At 29.5% G+C, this 21,132-nt stretch overlaps 1 protein-coding gene across 3 annotated transcripts in view; it reads right to left on the bottom strand.

Moving 5' to 3' along the window:
* LOC142321585 (retinoblastoma-like protein 1) overlaps positions 1 to 21,132 on the bottom strand; it is a 79,947-nt gene that overhangs the window by 31,959 nt on the left and 26,856 nt on the right. For 2 of the 3 annotated variants that reach the window (XM_075359794.1, XM_075359796.1), the window contains 5 exons: positions 17,458 to 17,659; positions 13,649 to 13,852; positions 11,927 to 12,140; positions 8,400 to 8,711; positions 6,222 to 6,514 (listed from right to left, as the gene is read on the bottom strand). In XM_075359794.1, coding sequence (XP_075215909.1) covers positions 6,222 to 6,514; positions 8,400 to 8,711; positions 11,927 to 12,140; positions 13,649 to 13,852; positions 17,458 to 17,659 — 1,225 coding nt within the window. The remainder of the gene's footprint in view (positions 1 to 6,221; positions 6,515 to 8,399; positions 8,712 to 11,926; positions 12,141 to 13,648; positions 13,853 to 17,457; positions 17,660 to 21,132) is intronic. The other variant, XM_075359795.1, reaches the window with a different exon arrangement.

Below are 21,132 nucleotides of genomic sequence, written 5' to 3'. Positions count from 1 at the left end.
ATGTACATCACAGAAATAGAATTTTGATTAGCAACTCCCACTTCTTTTGGTAATCTATTCAACTATACAAGTAATCTTGAAGACCCACAAACAGCCACATTTTCTGCTTCCATAAATGCTAGGATTATATGTTTTTTAATTTACTCTTCCATATGATTGGTCCACCACTGGATTTCAGTCATGTCCCAGTCATAGAATGTTTTGTGCAATTTTATCTCCACCATACTCTGCATCACTATATGCTTAAATTCTTAAAAATCTGTTTTCTTTATATCAATCCTACAATTTACAGTCACTTTCAAATATCTAACTATCCACTTCACAAATTTAAAGTGTGCTTGAGTTGGCTAAATCTGATCTGGTTCCTAATAATACTAAATACATTAATCTACCAATGATTTCACAATAACGATTTTTATCTTCTGCCAATGATGAATCACCTTACATCCACCCAGGTTTAATAGTGATCATTATTGGCTTTGCATCATTCATGTCATATTTTTCAATTATTTTATTTGTTTGAGAAATTCTAAAATAATCATGAAATTTATCAATTTCCATTCACAAAAAACAGTCTACATATAATGAAGTAACCTCAAAATGATGGGCCATTCTGATCAAGAATTCACTGACTATTTCCTCTTGACCCATAACTAACTCATCCATCATTCACATGAAAAACAGTATTAATTTTTCATAATAAAACATACAAGGATCTGTACAATTCTCCTGTAAATTACAAGTTCTAAGGAATTCAATTAAACATTTGAACCAACATTTCGAAGCCTGTTTCAGTCCATACAAACTGATTAAGTAATTTACAGACACGACTTGTCTCGTCGTTATATTCCTGTATCGCTGCATATTTTCTTCTAAGTACTTTTCAAGAAAGCTGTTCTCAAATCAGAATGTTTAATACTCTAATCATGCTGATTAACAACACTCAGCACAGATCTCATTGTTTCTAATCTGGCAGCTTTACAGAAAGTCTGATTAAAATCATGTCCTTTTCTTTGATTGAAACCCCCTAGCCCTTTGTTTTAATGAGTTTTATATAAATATTCTCATCTTTGGAATTCATTTTTACGGGAAAAATCCATCTATTATCAATAAATTTACCTTGAAATGGTAAATTCACTGAATCCCACATTTTATTCATGTATAATGAATTCATTTCATCTTCCATTTCAGCTCTCAAATATTTAACATCCTTTGATTTCGTAGCCTCATCATAATCCAATGTGGTACTTCATTTATCAACATAACCTTTGGGTTCTGTTGAAATGATTCATCTTGACATCACTCTGGTTCTTGAATTTCCTTTCTATTTCTTAGATATTTTCGATTACCATCAATAATCTGTTCTGATGTTCATTTTCATGCTCAAATTGTGAAAAATATAGTTTTTTGTCTATAATTCACAGTAACTGAATTTTGTGAATTGTTCTCGCTCTCATATACCTCAAATTGTGAAACATTATTGATGATTTGTGTCATCTTCTATACCATTTAAATTTGGAATAACACTTTCATCCTTGCTTTAACTTGAAATTTCTATTCATTTATTCATGTTAATCTTCTTTGGTTTCTGTGAAAATTCATCTCTCAATTTTATATCACTAAAAACAGAAATAGATTTTCCTTGAGGAAAGTAAATTCTATAACCACAATCAGCATAACCAACAATATATCCTCTAGTAGATCTTGAAATAAATTTCTTTCACTTCTGTTGAGGAATTCATACAAAACATTCTGTACCACAGATTTTCAAATGATAATTCTTCTAATTCAAAAGTAGTTTGATGGGTGATTTTCCTTTAATTTTTATTGGTGCAGTTCAATTTAATGTATATGTATGTTAATTTAATGTATCAATTTACTTGCTTTTACCCTATAGCAAGTACAGCTTCACCACATAAAAACTTTGGTAGATGAACAGCTGATTGAAGCCATGAATGTGCCATCTCACATAAAAAGTTATTTTCACATTCAGCAACTCCTTCTTTGTTGTGGATTGTATGGAACTGTAACTGAATGCTTTCATCCAATAATCTCCACATACATTCTTATGTTCTTGTTATCAAATTCTCTTCCTCCATCAGTACATAATTCATTTGCAATCCAGTTACATGTCCAGTTAGTTGTTATGCTTCATTAATTCAACAAAATCTTTTTCATTTTCTTTCACTTCATCCTTTATATAGTGTTTGGAAAGTTGCTGTGAAGTATGCTTTAGAATTATGTGGTGCAATCTGTTCTTTCAGCGTTAAGTTGGTTGCCCTATTGGATCATTGGGCATTGCTCAGTAATAAACTAAGATGTCAGTTGCTGAGATGTGATTGAATGTGCTTGATATCATTTCATTAATAGTTGTGAGAAATGTAATGGTTCTTTCGGTAAAGTAATGCGTTTTTCTCATTGAATATGACTTTTTTATGAAGGTGACAATTAGTGAGGCATAAATTTTCTGAAAGTTTGCAAATACTCCTGTTTCTCGTGGTAAAGTAGTTCGAACTCTTATCAAAATATTTTGGGCAATGGGCTCTGCTGAAAACCACCTAAACTAATCAAACAGAAGCTGCTTGCTATTTTGGATGCTATGGCCAAAAGTCCGTCAAAATCAATCCATAAGTTAACACAGCTACAAGGTATTGGACCTACTACTGCACATAAAGCAGTAAGAAAAGAACTGAAACTTTTACCCTATAAAGTAATGTGTGCTCAAGAATTGAAATATATAAATCATGCCAGAAGACTAAATTATTGTCAATGGTTTAAACATTTTATTGATCAAAATTCCATAGGTATCCTGTACAATACGTTTTTTACACATCTGAAGCATAGTTTCATCTGGGAGAGTACATTAATTCACAAAATACATGACTGTGGTTGACAACTAACCCGCATGAATTACACAATCTTTACAAGCAAAAATTAATTGAAGTCTAGGTCAGTGTAAGCAAACCCACCGGGTTGGTCTAGTGGTTAACGCGTCTTCCCAAATCAGCTGATTTGGAAGTCGAGAGTTACAGCGTTCAAGTCCTAGTAAGGCCAGCTATTTTTACACGGACTTGAATACTAGATCATGGATACCGGTGTTCTTTGGTGGTTGGGTTTCAATTAACCACACATCTCAGGTATGGTCGAACTGAGAATGTACAAGACTACACTTCATTCACACTCATACATATCATCCTCATTCATCCTCTGAAGTATTATCTAAACGGTAGTTACCGGAGGCTAAACAGGAAAAAGAAAGAAAGGTCAGTGTAAGCAAAACATGCATTGTGGGTACAATCTTTTTTGAAAATAGTTTACAGTTAATAGTAATCGTTATTGTGTTATTTTAACAAACTTAATTAGTCAGTTAACAGAATTGAAAATCACTGTTGGTTCCAACAAGATGGCATCACAGCACACACAGATAACAGGTCAATGACTTTTTTATAAAATGTTTTGGTGAACAAATCATTTCAAGGAGTTGTGGCCTGCTCGATCACCCAATCTGACTCCTCCAGATTTCTTTCTATGAGGAGCACGAAACAAGTACTGTATTGCAGCAGACCATGCAAAATTGGCAAATTAAAAACCACAATAACAGCATACGTATGAGACACTCCAGTACATCAGCTGGTTAAGTATTTGAAAACAAATTGAAACATGTGCAGTGAGTGTTGTACTGACGTTAGGGGAGGAAATTTTCAATATCTTTTATAAACTATTCGTTATTGTAATATCCGTTTTTATAAAATAATGAAATAAAAATACAAATAATTAAGAAAGCTTCGTTAATACACTTCCATAATTCCAGTGCACAACTTTCCAAATGCATTGTATAATAGATATGTAATACTGAAATGGAAAAATCATTTCTAAAAACAAGAAAATAATGACAATCATTCAAGTCATTCTTCTCCATCGGGGCACATATGTCAGCAAAAAATCAATTCTCCTGTTTCAGTAAATTTTTCAATTCTTTCACAAAAAAATGGATCTGTGTTTATCAAGCATAATCCTTGACAAGATTATCCATTTGTACCGGTCCCATGATCCTTGAAGAAATTATGTAAATGTTTATTTGGGTGACCAAATATTTCATGCCAACTTTATAGTGTATCTGTAGCTTCAGAAGTAGCATAAAATTTTTCTTGACGAGTGATTCACTGCCAACCGATGAAGTTTATTATCTTAATTAGCTATAGCAATGGGTACAACATTTCTATGGAAAAACGACAATTTTCTATTATTCTGAATCAATTGGTAAATTCCTTTTTGTCTAGCATTTTTAATTGAGAATAAATTGCAACAAATTCCAATTGGACATTACCACACATCTTCAAAATATTGAACAGACCAATTTTGACCATTTAAAACTTAACATTTATACAACCAATACCAACAGCTTTTAAATTAACTTCTTGACAAGCCATTTTTTTTTGGCATTCAAAAGATTCAAAGTAGTCATACCAATCATGACGATTTGTTATATGGTGTGTGTGGTATCGTTATCAATATACCCCTTGTTACAATTCAATTTTTCAGTGTCAACTGGAACAATAAAATGACAAGATCATAATAAAAAAATTTGTACATATGTTTTTTTGTACAATATGTTTTTTTTTTAATTTTTATATTTTCTTTCATTTGATTTTCAGAAGATATAGTGTAATCTTTATTTCCATCTCGATTATGACAATGATTTGATTGTGACCCTTCCTTTTACATTTGAAACAAACTATACCACATCTTACAATCATGTGATACATGTCCAACTTTTCCATACAAGAAAATTGCTTTTGATGATTTTGTTTCAAAACTTTTGACAGAAAGACCTTCTGTTGATTAACCTTCAATTTTCCTTGTTTTTTAATCTGTACACTAGATTTTGATACGATCGCTGCAACCACATGTATTTCATCTCTATCTATCAATCAAATTTTACAATTCAGACATTTCTTTTGTAATTTTGCCCATATTTGGTCTGCTTGATGTAAGTCGTGTCAAGTGACATAAATATAATCAAGATCTTTTGGTAGAGTTTGCAGCAATAGAGCACATAAAGCATTTTCATCAACTGGATTACCAAATAACAACATTCTCGTCTGTTTATCATCAAATTTTACTAAATGATTCCACACGCCACCTCCTGACTCCCATTGGATATTATGAAACTGATGCCGCAAAAATTTATATTTCCAGTCAACTGAATATCATAAACTTGATTCCATTTATCTCGGACATCTTTTGCAGTATCACATCTAACTACACAAAATATGGCTTTGTAACAAGAGTAAAAATATGTTTCTCCGCTATTTAATTTGTTCGCTAATGTTTTTGTTCAAGCTCTTAGATTTAAAAAATAAACTTTTATCAATGCCTTTTTCTGTAAATGGTATTGTTTAAATATTTTTTTTTGAAAACCTATATTTGCTGGTTAAGTATAGATTGGTAATTATGCAAATAGTAGTATTGTGTATAAAAAAGTAATAATATTTTTTTAAATAAAAATTATTAATTCTAATAATAAAAAAATGTTATGAGAATAGCTACAATTAAAAAAAAAAACATACACAAACATTAATAGTTTTGAATTATGGGTCCTGCCTGAATAACTGTCTTGAGGATTTTGCTAATGCTGAATAAGCAAAACAGTAAATTTTGAGAAATATCAGTTTTTTGTATAGATTATTTTTTGTTTCAGAGGCAAGTTTCAGATGTCTTAATAGGAACTTAAGCTAAGGCACGATACGTCTAATACAATATACAAAGTAGTAATTTTTATTAAGATTTTTTGAGATAATAAAATTGAATTGAATGTGTAATGTTTGTATAATAAGAAAGTGTATAAACATATATTTGAAACATTACTTCATTTGAAATACTATTGTTGTCAACAGAATTACATTTATCATGTATATGTAAAAAAACCACTGTACTGAAAAATGAATAAATGACAAGTGGTCACGAAAGTGAACAGGAGTTTCACATGTCCTTGAAGCTAGTAATGTGAAAGAGACGATTTGTTTTCTATCACTGTGTGAAAAATTAATTTAAAAATTATTTAGGTAAATAATTGTCAGTATCTAGAGATAAAACTTTCTAAATTTCTTTTTAATAAGATCTACCAAACACATTATTTTGAATTTATCATTAAAAACCCAATTTTAAGAAAATTGCGATAAATAACTTTGCAAAAAAACAATAAATTATTTTTTTTTTACCTTTCTGAAGAATAGACCTAAAGAACCAGTACGCCTAGGCCTTTTATTTTCTTTATTATCCCTAGTTGTAGTATTTATACTAGATGTGGAAGCAGCAGTTGTAGCAGGAATGGTAACATCAGTAGTAGCAGCAGTGGTAGCAACAGTTGTAGAATTATTCTGACCATTTCCAGCTGTAGTAGTCTGGCCATTACTTAAAACAGGTCGTGAAGGATGTGTTTGTATCAAGACACTACCTGAACCTGGAGCTATTGCTATAGGAATATACCTCCTACCATCTTCAACTTCAATAGCTGAAACAATATAAATTTTGAGGATTTAACTTTCTTCAACAACAATACTTTAATTAAAATGTCAGATCAGTCATTATTGTCAAGTAATTACACTTGCACACCAAAATGAGTTGTTTCATTTTTAATTACTGAAAAAATGCTAGGGACAGAAAATATAATATTTATGATAAAGGAATAAGCTGCATATATAGTTACAGAAATGTTTTCTATTTTAATGTTAACTGAGTGATTAGTTAAAAAACTATTGGTAATCATCAACAGCAGGGACACTTAATATAAAATAAGACTCATTGTTTGCAGCATATGAACATGTGTACATGTAAACACTTCACCTATATACAAAACAGGAACAACATTCAAGGTTATAAATTGAAAAATTGGTTTTTGATGTTCAAAACTGACTGAAGAATTCACATTCATGCACAAAGCTCAATCTCAAATATACACTTTACTACTATTATACATTTCAAAATTGAATCAGAATTATAATTTAGGAGAAGAGTTTATATGAAATTTCCTTTGTTTTTTTTTTCAATGACTGAAGCCTCTTTGGTGAGGCTTTATCTTAGTCGTTATCTTAAGTCATTTTTATGCTCAAATAAAATTTTTCAAGTTTTCCCTGGCATTTTACAAATTTCAATAATATATCAGACTTATGGTGATTTTTCAAAACCTTCCCTGACTAAATCAAAATTCCCTGCCTTTCAAGGCCTGGGGGACCCTGAAAGAAACATCTGATTTATATGTATAATTAAAAATTGAAATGCATTTTTCTTAATTCCACAAAAAAATATTATAACAGAGTTTTACTGAATGCATACATTCATTTTCTTACTTTACTTATCTTACTTGGTTAGAATGTTTTATTTAAAAATCTATGCACAAACAAGAAAGTAGAAATTACAGAATATAAACTATTGAATAATACTTTGATCCATGGTGGCAAACGCCTAAGCTAAATGATATAAAACTCCTAAGTAATATTATCTGCTGACCATACAACCTTGTAGCAAGAATTCACAATGGACAAGATTTTTAACCAGAAAAGGAAAATTCAGTAGGAAAAACCATAACATTCAATCAAACGTGCAAGCTTATTTCAATCTTGGTTCTTCAGTAAGCTTCCATTACAATAACCTTGATGTTTGAACCTTTATTTCATTCAACATCATACATACATCTACATTTTGTCACTTTGTTATGACATGTTTGACTAATTCTGAGTTATCAGTATTGTCAGCTAACTATTGTTCTGCGATGTTGCTTTTGTTGAAAATTCAAGATCTGGAATAAATTTTGCTACTTTATGATTCATAACCAAAATATCCATTAAAATTGTTTCATACATGCCATAAGAGATCTCCACCACATCATTAACTTTTCTAATAGTAATTCTATTATTATTGATTACAACTTCCTTTGTTTTGTCAATATTTTCACTGGTTGTTGATGTGTTAAGACATCCAACCCTTCTGATGTCTTCATGGCCTTCTTTAAATTGTTTACATTCTTCAAACTCTTGGTGTCAATGTAATATGCCAAAGCTTTTTCTAATATCTTTACACTTGGATGCACTTTATTCCATTTTTAATGCAAAACCTTTATTCCATAATTTTCAAATAAAATAAATCACTACTGGTCATAAAAGATGTCCTAATTACTCAACTGTCAAATTTTAACTGTACGTCTAATATGGCTGAAAATATTGAAAATACATTACAGACAGTGCTACCATCATGTGTGAAAAAGTGAACTCTTGTCAAAAGACAGCATGCAGAATTAAAAAATGTTCATTACTCTTTTTTTATCACACCTCAAACATACAAATGATGTGCAGTCCATAATCTGTAAGTTAATCATAATCAACAGGTTAATTAAAACTTACCTTGTACTGGAATATATTTCGTAGTTGAAGATGAAGAAGAGTTTTTTGCTGTATTATTTATACTGATACTGTTAGTTGTTGTTGTAACTGATTGGACGGTAGTAATAACTTGTGTCTGGTTTGTTGTTTGTGAACTACTAGCTGTAGTAGTAGCAGGCTGATGGTTCTGCAACAATGACTGTCCAGGTTTAACTGTCCGAAGTCCACCAGTTGCACTTTCCAAAAAAAGTCTTTTTTTAGTTAAACCAGTCACTGTAACAGGCGACTGAAACCTTTCAGAGACTGATGACATTGGGGTATTAGATGTTCCACCTATAAGTACAATGAATTAATATAGTTCTACTAACACAAACTGATTAATTATTTTAAAACATTAAACCACGAGGGTGACTCAGTCATAAACTGTAATTTTTTAAAATAAATTTATTGATTAATAATGTATACACAATTCATACCTTAATCATTTCTCTATATAGTCTCCTGCACAATCTACACACTTCTGCCAACCATTTGGAAGCTTGAATATTTCTTGCACAATACAGGTTTGAGGACAAATCGTCAACCAATTGCACACATGCTCTTCATTGTTTTCGAATCGTTCCCCTCCAAGCGATTTTTTTCAATGATGCAAACAAAAAATAGTCACAGGAACAAATATGGATTCTAAGGACGGTAGTGAAGGGTTTCCCAGTGCATTTATCTAATTTATCCTTTGTCAAAATCGTGGTGTGCGGCCTGGCATTGTCATGGGGAAGGATGACCTTTCTGATGGACACACCTCTTTTTTATTTCAGTAGGTGGCTTTTGTTGTCTGTGCCGCATTTTCTGTTCATTGATTGTGGAGAAAATCAATGAGTAAAACTTTCCTTGAGTAAAAAAAAATCATTGCAAGAACTTTTCTGGCTAACAGATGGGTTTTGGCCATTGGGCAGCCCTCATCCTTCCTTCACCACTCCTTACCATTTTTGATTCCAGAGTGTACTGAAAGATCGCATCTCATCACATGTGATGATGCGCCTCAAAAAATCGTCCCCTTCTTGCCGAAATCAATTCAGAAATCTCTCATAGATCTCTAACCTGACCTGTTTTTGACTTGGGCGTTGATCATGACATTCATTTTCTACACTTTCTTGCCCACCCTTAGATTGTCTGGCTCACGCAAACACTTGGTTCTGGGACAGTGTAGCGCCCCTAAACTGTACCATTAAGCGAGTTAAAATTTCTGCGGATTTAACGCCTTCAATTAGTTAAAAACTTTATGATTATACATTGTGCAGCAAATGACAGAACCACTTGCTCATTCATGGCTGTACTGATGACAGAACAGAGCACAGGGGCTAACCAAGCTGGTTCCCCCCTCTCTAACACACTGAACATTAACCTCCCATTTGCCATCCAGCTCGGAACTGCTAGCTGCATAGAATAGCAAAATTACCATTTAAATTTTATTCACCCTTGTACTAATACTACATTTCTACATGTTTCGGATTTTTTTTCTTTTCTTTTAATTATATAGATTAAATAATAATACAAATATACAAAATAAATGCAAAACATACATCAACATAAACTAAAACGTCAGTGTAAGGTTATCTTATTATTTTATTAATACAAATTTTTTAATCCACTATAAAAATCAAGTTATTTATGGTTTTCTAAAGATTCAATTAAGGAACATAATGCTATTAATTAAAAATGTTCCTGGTGTTCATAAAGGTTTTAGAATACAATCATTTCCCAATGATAAAATTGAAGATGATTATTATTACCTTTTTAACCTTAATTACTTTCTTTTATCTATATATTTATTTCTTAGTTAAAGAAAGATTTGTTAAAAGTTATAAAAATAAGCACAAATTCAATCTTACCTAAGCATTCCTTTTCAACATACATTAAAATGGTTAATTTAAAAAAAAAGAATAATACTTTGATTGTTTTTGTCATAAATAATTTAAAAATGCCAATAGCAAGCAGGAACAAATTAAACCCAATGCTGTTTATCTTTGATGACCTATTTAAACTGCTTACTGAACTGCTTTATTACTGCTTTATGAAATTGATATTTAGAATTTTATCCTTACGTCACTTCCTACAATTTACAGAACGCCATTTCTGGAGAAATGTTACAAAACATCAAGTTTCACAAGAGATGCACAAGATCTAAAAAAGCTAGCTAAACCTTTCAGTGATAACAATTTGGGCTGTATGAACAAATTGAATTTTTTCTCCTTCATTTTTGTAATAAAGGAGAGGATTAATTCTATTCTAATAACACCCTCATTTAGAAAAATATTTTTCAGTTTCCATTATTCATAACAAGCCAGTAAAAAGTTATAAAAACAATAAAAATTGAAATTTTGAAGATAGGGTGGTTCAATGTTTTCTTTTTTTATTTAGTTTTTCATTTTCAATAGTTTTTCTGACAAGCAAATTACTGGGGAAAAATACAATTTTCATTTAAGTCCAACTCTAATTCAGGTACAATGATTTGTAAATATCTCTCTGCCTCTTATATAATTTTTTTTTAAACTTAAGAGAATCAATATTAAGTGGAATAATTAATATAATATAATAAGTCATTCAAACTCAGTAAAAAGGGATTTTTTTGTAATGGCTAATAGCAATATAAAACATTATTCTGCTAATTACAACAGGCAGGAAGACAAATTAATTGAAAATGAATGACAAAAGAATAAATAATAAGCCCATCTACTTAAAACCTGAAATGTCTCCAGATAACACCTTTGGAAATAAAAATATTTAAAATGAACAGTAAAATATAATGGTACAAGGCTGGTTTAATAAAAAAGTTAAAAATTTGTAAGCAATCTTCATGCAGTAAATGCATTTTTACCAAGAGATTTAGATAAGAATTCTAAATTTTATTATATTTGCAAAAATATGCACAAACAAACCATTCTAACACACACATTAATATATTAAATCACTAATAACATTATATCATAAAAATATTAAATATTAAAACAATAACTCATAATTTCTTAACTTAAAACATAAATATTATGAATTTACATATCCATCACTAATGTACGTTTCATAACTAAAACATTCAACATTTTTCATTTTTTTTTTTTTATAATTCACACATTAGCTTTAAAGCTTGTTTGTGGAAATGTGAAATGGAAATTTTTTAGCATATGAAAAATGCCACACCTGACTGGGTTTCAAACCCAGGACTTCAGGTTGAAAGGCAGAACTCCACCTCAAATATCAAGAGTGGTATTGGCAAGAAAAACTTGAAAAACTTATAAGCCCTATTATTGTAATGTAAATCAGCCCTCCCAGAAGTTCACAACTGAAAACTGAAAGCAACATATTGATTCATACATTTGAAAACACTTCTCAAATAATAAATCTATGCAAAAAATAATTTTTTATAACAATATAACTTAACAACGACTAAAACTCTTGTTTGGATGAACTGATTAATGCACATTTATAAAACAATAGCAGATAAAAAACATGTAATAATTACGAAAAACATTATCACTTCATTAGGTACTAACCAGTATTTAATTTCCGTACAGTTGTTACCCCAACAAGAGTACTACCACTATTTGATGAATTATTATTACCATTATCCAGATTATTATCTTGTGACAGCTGGTGTGGTAATGAAACATCTTCACATGTTGGAACAGGCAATTCTGAAGCCTGTAAACTTGTCCATAATGGACTATTACTACGCCATGCTAATGATTCCAGTATCTGCTCTTCAATCTGTAAACATTAAACCCAATAAAAGTAATATTTATTTAAAATACAACTATCTTCATACACATTTTTAAACTAGCAATAAGTGAATACTATTCTAAAAAGATATTTTTACAATTAAAATATTTCTACGTTTGTCTTGTCAAAACCATGAAACAATAACTGTCTTGTCAACCAAGAAATACAATACCTATACGATTCCTCTGTACAGATACGTAAAGGAATCAATTAACATCATAGAAAGACAATTTTTTTAACCTTGTGATTCTACAAAAAAAACCAAAGATGTGCTATTTAAATTCAAACCTCTAAGTTGTAGACAAATTTTTATTTTTTATATTGTGAACCATTCTAGTTCACTTATTTTGTTCTTCTTATATAAGAATGTTGTATGTTAGATCTATAAATTTGTGTTTGTGCATAAGAGGCCAAGATATAAATTTCTGAAATTTTTCTCAGATAGAAGGTGAATCTTCTTATCATTATTTTGTTATTTAGAAACAAACATATCTCAACGCACTAAAAGGTGAAGTACTTAGATATTTGTTAATAATGTAAATTCAAGTGGAATGGAGAAATGAAAATTTTTATTTTCTTGTGTGGGTGGAGACCGGGGGACAAAGATAAAATTTTTTAATCTCATAAAGTTATAAGAATCTTCAAAAATTAAAATTCCTTAAATCAAAGGATTATACCTCTTGATTTAATTTGAAAAGTTAATATGGCTTTTCTTCGATAATGCTAATATATCACATTCAATATGTAGTTGTACTGCCTGATCTAACAAAAGAACAAAAATTAATTTTTTATAATTTTAAATAATGACTAATTATTAGATCATATTCCATTACAATTTACAGCTTTTATTTAATTTTATGTCACGTAAGAAAAATGAAAGAAAATTTATGGACATAGGTGTAAGGGTTTAAAGACTCTTTTTTCAACTCACATTACCCACCTTAAATAACAGTTATGTATTGAAAAAGTACAATTTATTATTAACTGTCTACCAAACATTTAAGTTTTTGGTAGTTAATTAATAATAAAAAGTGTGCATGTCAAAAGAGAAAAATACACACTTTTTGGCAATTAGCTCAAATATTTATTTTTTAACATCAATGATTTACTTACATGGTACATTTTAAACTCCAGATAATAATGTTTATCGATTCATTATACTATACAAATATCTTACTTTATTATATAAGACCAAAATGTTTGTCAACAGTAGTAGGCTAAGAAGAAAGAAAGGTGAAACATGATTTAGAGCCTCATTAATAGGAAAAGTATGTGTTTCTTTGTAAATTAATCTGTTCAAATACAAGGGTTCAATCTTTAAAATGTTAAAATAGGAAACCTTCACTTACACAGAGAATGGTAAATCTATCCTAATATAAACAATAACAAAATATCTCATAGAGTAAAACTTTAATAAAATTTTCCATCTATTTTAATGAATATCACCTGTATATAGAGTATAATTATAGGAAATAAATAAATAAAAATTACTTTACCAAATTAAGATGTTTAACCATGTCCCTGGATAGTTGGTCTTCAGCTCTCACAATTATTTCTATTATTTTATAAAAATGATAAGATTCAACATTCAAAGCTTCTAATACCCATGGAAATGTTCTCTGAGAATTATATGAATACATTACAATTTCAAGACAACATGCAAATAATGTCTGGTGGAATATGTCTTTAGATAAAAGGTTCTGCAACAATCATAAAAGAAAAATGTGCATATATTATTGAAAATACATTTGTTACAATCACTAGAATGTACAATTTTATTTAGATGCTGATATGATTGCTCTTAGGATGCTACATCTTGTTTTTACTAGTGTAATTAAAAAATATCAGGCAACACACAACTTATTAACTTATATATCTAATAGTTAGAAGTAAGCAAGATGAATATTCTAATGAAGTGCAACATTCATCTCATTCATCCTTAACTCTCTCTCAATTATGTACATTTACATAACAACTAATCAGTAGATATACATACTTAATGACAATATATTACAACATAAAAATTAACTGATAACCCCCACTAATCAACTAGATGCAAAAAAAAACCAATGAAATTAATTTCAACAAGCTCTGAAAGGCAGTTCTGTTTCATAGGTGTGTATATATATTTACTGAGAACATTGTTTGGGGTACAAATCCAAGAATACTGTGAAAAGCATAATAAAAAATTACAAAATTAGAATTGATGTAAAAAAATCATTAATTTATACTCAACAAAGAATTTCAGGCTAAAACTATTCCTAATAATTATTTCATGTTATATAAAACCAGATTATTATCAGCAAAAAAAGAACAGCTAGAAAAATAATTAAATATTTAAGTATGAGTCACTGGTATTTGTTTAAAGAAAAAAAATCTATTTTTAGAATCTTTAAAAATATGCAATCTAATTTTCCAGTCACATAAAAACTGCAAAAAATAAAAAAGAGCAACTTAATTGACTTAAATTATAATAACCATAAAATATTACAAAAATAAAATTAGGCAACATTACTTATTCTTATTCTGGCAACCAATACAATATAACTTCACACAAAATGTTTTTCCTTTAAATTCATTCAGGAAAAAATCTGTCAACAAAGTTGTTATACTTTCCTGATGGCAGTTATTTATTCTTATGTAGTGGAAAAATAATGATACATAAAAAAAGGTTTAAAAAAAATGATGATAATTATTAACAATCATTAATTGATAAAATAATTCAAAAAATAAATTTTTGCAGAAGGGGAGGATATGGCAGTAAATTATTTTTTAATGCTAATAAGATAAGCATGTATGCATGTAACAAGCTTAATAAAAAGTGGGTTTATGTAAGCAAAATTTTTGAGAAAATTGACTCCAAAGAAACTATCTACTCTATACTAACCAAAACATTTACCATCAAATTGCTCGATCACTGTGAAATTGCCAGACAACAAATTTTTTACCAACAAAATGCCCCAGCTTCAAACACAAACAAATACATATGAACATTATCCCCCACTTTATTTTGGGGTCCCTGGGTCATGAGATGTCAAGAAATGCAAAAAAACCCATACCCCAATTTTTTAGTTACCATACTTTCCTTTTTGCAGCATAAATGTATAGTTATGATGCCAGGAAAAGTAAAAATTTTATATATCATAATAAATTTAATTCATTACAACAATTTTTTTGTAAATATTATGATAACACTTGGATTTAACCAACTTTATAAATACTTTTGTAAAAAAAGTATATTAAGCATAATTGCATGTGCCCATCTAAACTCATAGGACATAAATAAGAATTTAATACCTATTTTAAAAAATTTTAAATTTATAAATATGTTTGTTATATTAATATTTAAATCATATTAATAAGTAAACTTAAACATGGTACATTATATACCCACACTATGATGAAGTATACTTAAACAGTAATAGATAAATGAAAAAAAAACAATACTATTTGAATAATTTAAAATAATAATAACAATTTACTTTTACCACAAAAATATTTATTACTATATGATATAACAAAAGATAGCCAGAAGTATGGAAATAATCCTAAGCAGTAGGTAAAAATAACATGAGAGAGGTGCTACAAGCAATTAAGACAGAAAATAAAATTATGTTTATTATAATTAAATTATTAATAAATAATAATAATTTTTCCGTTGTTCTTCACCTCTGCACTTAAGTATATTCACTTCTATGTCAGTAGATGCATAATTTTATTTTCTGTCTTAATTGCTTGTAGCACCTCTCTCATGTTATTTTTACCTACTGCTTAGGATTATTTCCATTTTATTTATTTCCACCTTTCTACTATTTGATCTAGTAGCCAAACGTTCTGAAAGGTGTTGATGTGGAAGGTAGAAAAAATAACAGTTACAAAATGCACCAGATACAGAAAAACAAGTGTGGTTGAAGATTAAAATGAACAGTGGAACATGTTAAATCTTCATGAAAATTTAAAAGTATGCAAAGGGTATGTGTAGGATTACAAACAAGAGAATAAAATAGTATCAAATATAAATATTTGATGGCCTCTGCATGAAAAAAAAACCCTACAAGTAGACATTAGTGAACACTCATTTAAGAGTAAACCAATTTGTATATTCTGAAAATACAATAAAATGTCTAATGCTAATTTTAATAAAAAATAAACCCAAGATAAAATACAGATGTACATAAATTATTATAATTAGTTAATAAAAAATGATCAAAGTAATGCAGCATGCATTGATTTTTTTCAAACATTAGTTTAGATATTAGACCTTAAATGAACACATTGGCACAATGCTAAACGGGAATCCTCAGTTGAGCAATGGCTACTGTACAAGAGAAAGCAACTTGTGTACTATGGTTTCATAAAAACAAATCTGTTATTACTGTTCACAGACATTTTTGTTTAGAGCACAATTGTGATCCTCCTAATAAATACTCTATTATATGTTGATAGCAGTTTAGGATACAAGAAGTGTAATACACAAAAAAGGTGCTGGCAGACCTCCTATCTCTGAAGAAGTTGTAGATCAAGCAAGAGAAACTTTAGAGGTCTGGGTAAACTGACTCGTCTGAGTTTAGAACTGAGAATTTCACAATCAACAAATGTGATATTCTCACATAACCTAGGTTTTCAAGCACCTAAAACTTTATGCATACAAAATTCAGTCAACACATGCAATCGCAGATGACAATAAACCTCACTGTTAAAATTTTACTGTGGAGATTCTTGATAAAAGTCAACAAAGATAATGCATTTTTAGAAAAAATAATCTTCTCTGATTAAACTACCTTCAATGTTTCTGGACACATTTACAATCATAACTGTTGGATATGAGGTTGCAAGAATCCTCATGTCGTTCAACAAACACAACACGATAAACTGAAAATTAATATTGGTGTGCATTAACTGCTTATGAAGTGATCGGACCATTCTTCTTCACCGAGGCAATGGTTACAAGCACTAGTCATCTAATTATGTTATAGGAGTACGCAGTACCACCAACTGAACATAGGTAACCCAACGTTTACATCCAACAAGAGGTAAACAAAACTATTTGAATGACATGACATATTCAACAATAAAACATGCAGATAAGTACACATTGCTTTGTTATTTTTTTTTATAAAATCTAAAATGTGCTGAATAACTTATGATCACTCTGTATTTTATATGGAAAATTAAAATTTAATATTGTTTATGAAAGTAATTGAAATTATAATTATAATAATACACATCTACGATACAAACTGTGATAAAATATGTACTACAATTTTAATATTACAATTACAAAAACAACATGCTCCTTACTTACATTACAATCAAAATTTGGCTTTTTCATTTCTTCTGTTAAAATGTTTTCTAAAAGTTTGTAATATAAACAAGTGGCTAGGTGAAGTCTTTTCTTGGCAAAATCAATATGCGAGTCAAGATGTTCGACTGTAGTATACTTTGCACAAAACATATTACCCATCTCTGTAACTCGTTCTTCAATTTGAGGGTTATCTGTACAATTCCTAGGTAACAAGTAATAAAGTACTAAATTTTTTGAATATACTATATCAACATAATCTAATTAATATTTATCAGTATGTTTTCATTTTTTTATAACGGTACTGCATACAGTTATCATAACAGTATTTCATACTGCTATTTTTATAGCAGCATTAACAAGAAAAAAGAGCTCTACTCTTCCAATAGTAATTTTTTACTTTCCTTTACATAAGAAAGGAAAAAAACAAACAAATTGATGTTGTTCAGTGTTGTTACTCCAATAAGTATCCAAATCTGCTTTCCTGTCTTAACATTACACAATTTTAAATATCCATATGAACCTTAATAATTGTCCATATTACCTTTTTTATTGTGAGCACTCTGATTAGACAATCTGTAATAACTAAGTTCTTGAATAGTTTTTCATTTCTGAGATACCTTATAACTATTAGTCATAAGGTATCTCAGTGTATCTTATAAGGTATTAACAGTGTGGTTAACTGTTCCCATGCAGGAGAGTTGCTGAACATGTACTACATCTACATTGCTATTATTACTGAGGTTAGTTAACAATAATTACTAGTGAATCAAGTGTAAGAGATCAAAAGTTACAGCTGGTGAAGTACACTGCACGAATGAAGAAGAAATAAAATACAATTAATGGTAAGTAAAGAGGAGCATCTCTTTACAGAAAAATTTGTGAATGTTAGTTTTCAAAGATTAATTATAAACATTTCTGCTCAAAGAAAACCTGTATTTTTATATTTTAAGCTGTTTCATACAATTACATCTACTGACTTATTAGGAGACTTTAATTTATATTAAATTATGAAGCACATCTCTAGGGCAACTAACCAACAAAATACAGTTTTTTGATATTTTGGATTTAATAATTGAATATAATATGAATTTAAAAAATATAACTTATGGAATATTAAAATACTCTTTTGATTTTCAAAAGGGGATATGACAGGCTGAAAAAGGCTATTCCTCTTCCCAACACACAAGTATGAATTTAGCCTAGTTTATAAAAATTATATTTTAATATTCAAGAGAATATTTTGTTTATATACAAGTGTTTCATAATGTTCTTTGGAGTTTCGAAAATTTATTAACAAAAAACTATTTCAATCATAAGAATAAAACAAGTACTGTATGAAAGAGTACTTCAAATAGTTTTTTTCCACATATACCAGGCAGTTAGTAAACCATTTGATCGCTAGTTATCGACAGTAGAGAAAATGACTGCCACGGGAAGGGAGAAGTCGTTTTGTATGTTAGAATTTCACTTGTCAGTCAGTCAGTAATTTCTGTGCAATGTGCGTGTCAGTTGAAATTTCATAAGGAGCCACCAAGTGACAATTCAATTCATGCATGGTATAAACAATTCAGTGAAACTGGTTGCTTGTGCAAGCGAAAATCAACTGGTCATCCATTAACCTCAGAAGTCAATGTCGAACATGTGTTTGCAAGTTTCATTCGGAGCCCGTCAAAATCGACTGCAGCTGCAGGCAGAGAATTAGGAATTCCGAAAACAACAGTGTGGAGAGTTCACCATAAACGTTTATTATGCAAACCGTACCATCTTCAATTAATCAAGCGTCTTTCTGATGGAGATAGAACACATAGGCTCGATTTTTGTTTGCAGTTACAGGAAAAGATATTGTTAGATGAAGGTTTTCTAAACAAGATAATTTTCAGATATGAAGCTACTTTCCGTAGCGGCAAAGTAAACTGTCATAACGTGCGAGTTTGGGGAACTGAAAACCCACACACTTATGTGGAACACACTCGGAAATCTCTGAAAGTAAACGTTTTTTGTGCGATCTCTCGAGAGGCAGTGTATGGGCCGTTCTTTTTTATGGAAACGATAGTAACTGGCATGGTATACCTGGATATGTTACAATTATGGCTTATGCCTCAGTAACTAAACGACTTCATTTTCCAGCAAGATGGTTATCCTGCCCATTTTCATAATGAGGTTCGACAGTACCTTGGCGCTGGATAGGACATGCATCTGAAGAAGACCAACACATTATGCTGTGGCCACCAAAATCACCAGACCTCACGCCATGTGATTTCTTTCTCTGGGGTTACTTGAAAGATAAGGCCTTTATCCCACCAATGCCGCACGTTATCGCTGAGCTAAAGGTTTGCATAATCAATGCAACCCACTCTATCGAAAATGACATGTTAGAACGAGTTTGGCAAGAGCTAGACTTTCGTGTTGATGTGTACTGTCACCAGAGGAACACATATTGAACATTTGTACATTTTAACATGTTTAACTGTTAGAATTCATGCATCACCTCGTACAACTTTCATTTAGGTAAGTGAAATACTTTTTTTGTACAGAATTTTTATAACTCCTAAGAACATTATGAAACACCCTATATATATATATATATATATATTTTAAATTCTATTAATATAAACCACCTTAGTATATTGATATAAGACATATCTTACCTTAATTTTTCATGAAGGTACTTTCACATGATCCCACATCCTGTTGTTAAAAATTAAAAATATGGATGAACAAACCATGCACATAGTTGTAATGTTTGTTACTTTACATTATATAATGATTGTGCTGTATTCATACAGGGGAAAAAATAGATCCTTTAAAACTAGATTTCTTAAAAATTATAGAAATTATAAAAATAATAAATTACATTCTAATATGGAACCATCTAAAAAACAATAAACATTATATTTTTTGATATTAACATAAATTTAGAATAAGAAAAGTTAATATAACAAATATTACACAATGTGCATGGTTTATTTCAGTATTTTTAATTTTTAACAATATGCTGTTTAATTATTCAATCATGACTGAGGATGCAAGATCCTGCAAAAGTACTTTTATGATAAAATTAAGGTAAATTATATCTTATCTCAATATTCAACATTAGGTGGTTTATATAAATATAATTTAACAGTACAGAGGAATAATAGGAATCTTAAAGATTGATTTCAAGGAAAAAAATGTGTGTGTATATATATATATATACATACACATACACATACATAAAATATCATAAATGCAGTAATATAAATTAAAAATAAAAACTTAAATAAAATAGCATTAATAGACTGAAAAATATTTTAATTTCAGTCATATTCTACTAAAATTCTGTAATAATTAACCATTTTTTTTTCTATTCAGTAAAATTAAAACAAATTTCATAGAATTTCAAATAATTATTGTCTGAAATAAATATATACAATTTAAACATTTAATATTAGGTTTAAAATTAACTCATTTTTTAATATTTACTTACGATGAAACACCAAAATAATAATAATAATAATAAGCCAATTAAGCCGGAGCTAGTTAACAAGAAACCTTTGAAAAAAGAGTTAACTAACGGAAAGTATTGTGAACCTATTTATTCAACTTGATTTATTTATTTAACTTGAGGTATTGGCTGAGGGAAAAATGAAATCACTGGTTAATAGTTAGGCATTAAGGTATTTTTTTTGTGGCCAA

The sequence above is a fragment of the Lycorma delicatula genome, chromosome 3 (genome assembly GCF_047948215.1).
Source record: "Lycorma delicatula isolate Av1 chromosome 3, ASM4794821v1, whole genome shotgun sequence".
In the NCBI taxonomy this organism is placed as follows: domain Eukaryota; kingdom Metazoa; phylum Arthropoda; class Insecta; order Hemiptera; family Fulgoridae; genus Lycorma; species Lycorma delicatula.
Note: the sequence above shows the minus strand (reverse complement) of the source record. Positions and strands in the feature narration are given on the sequence as shown.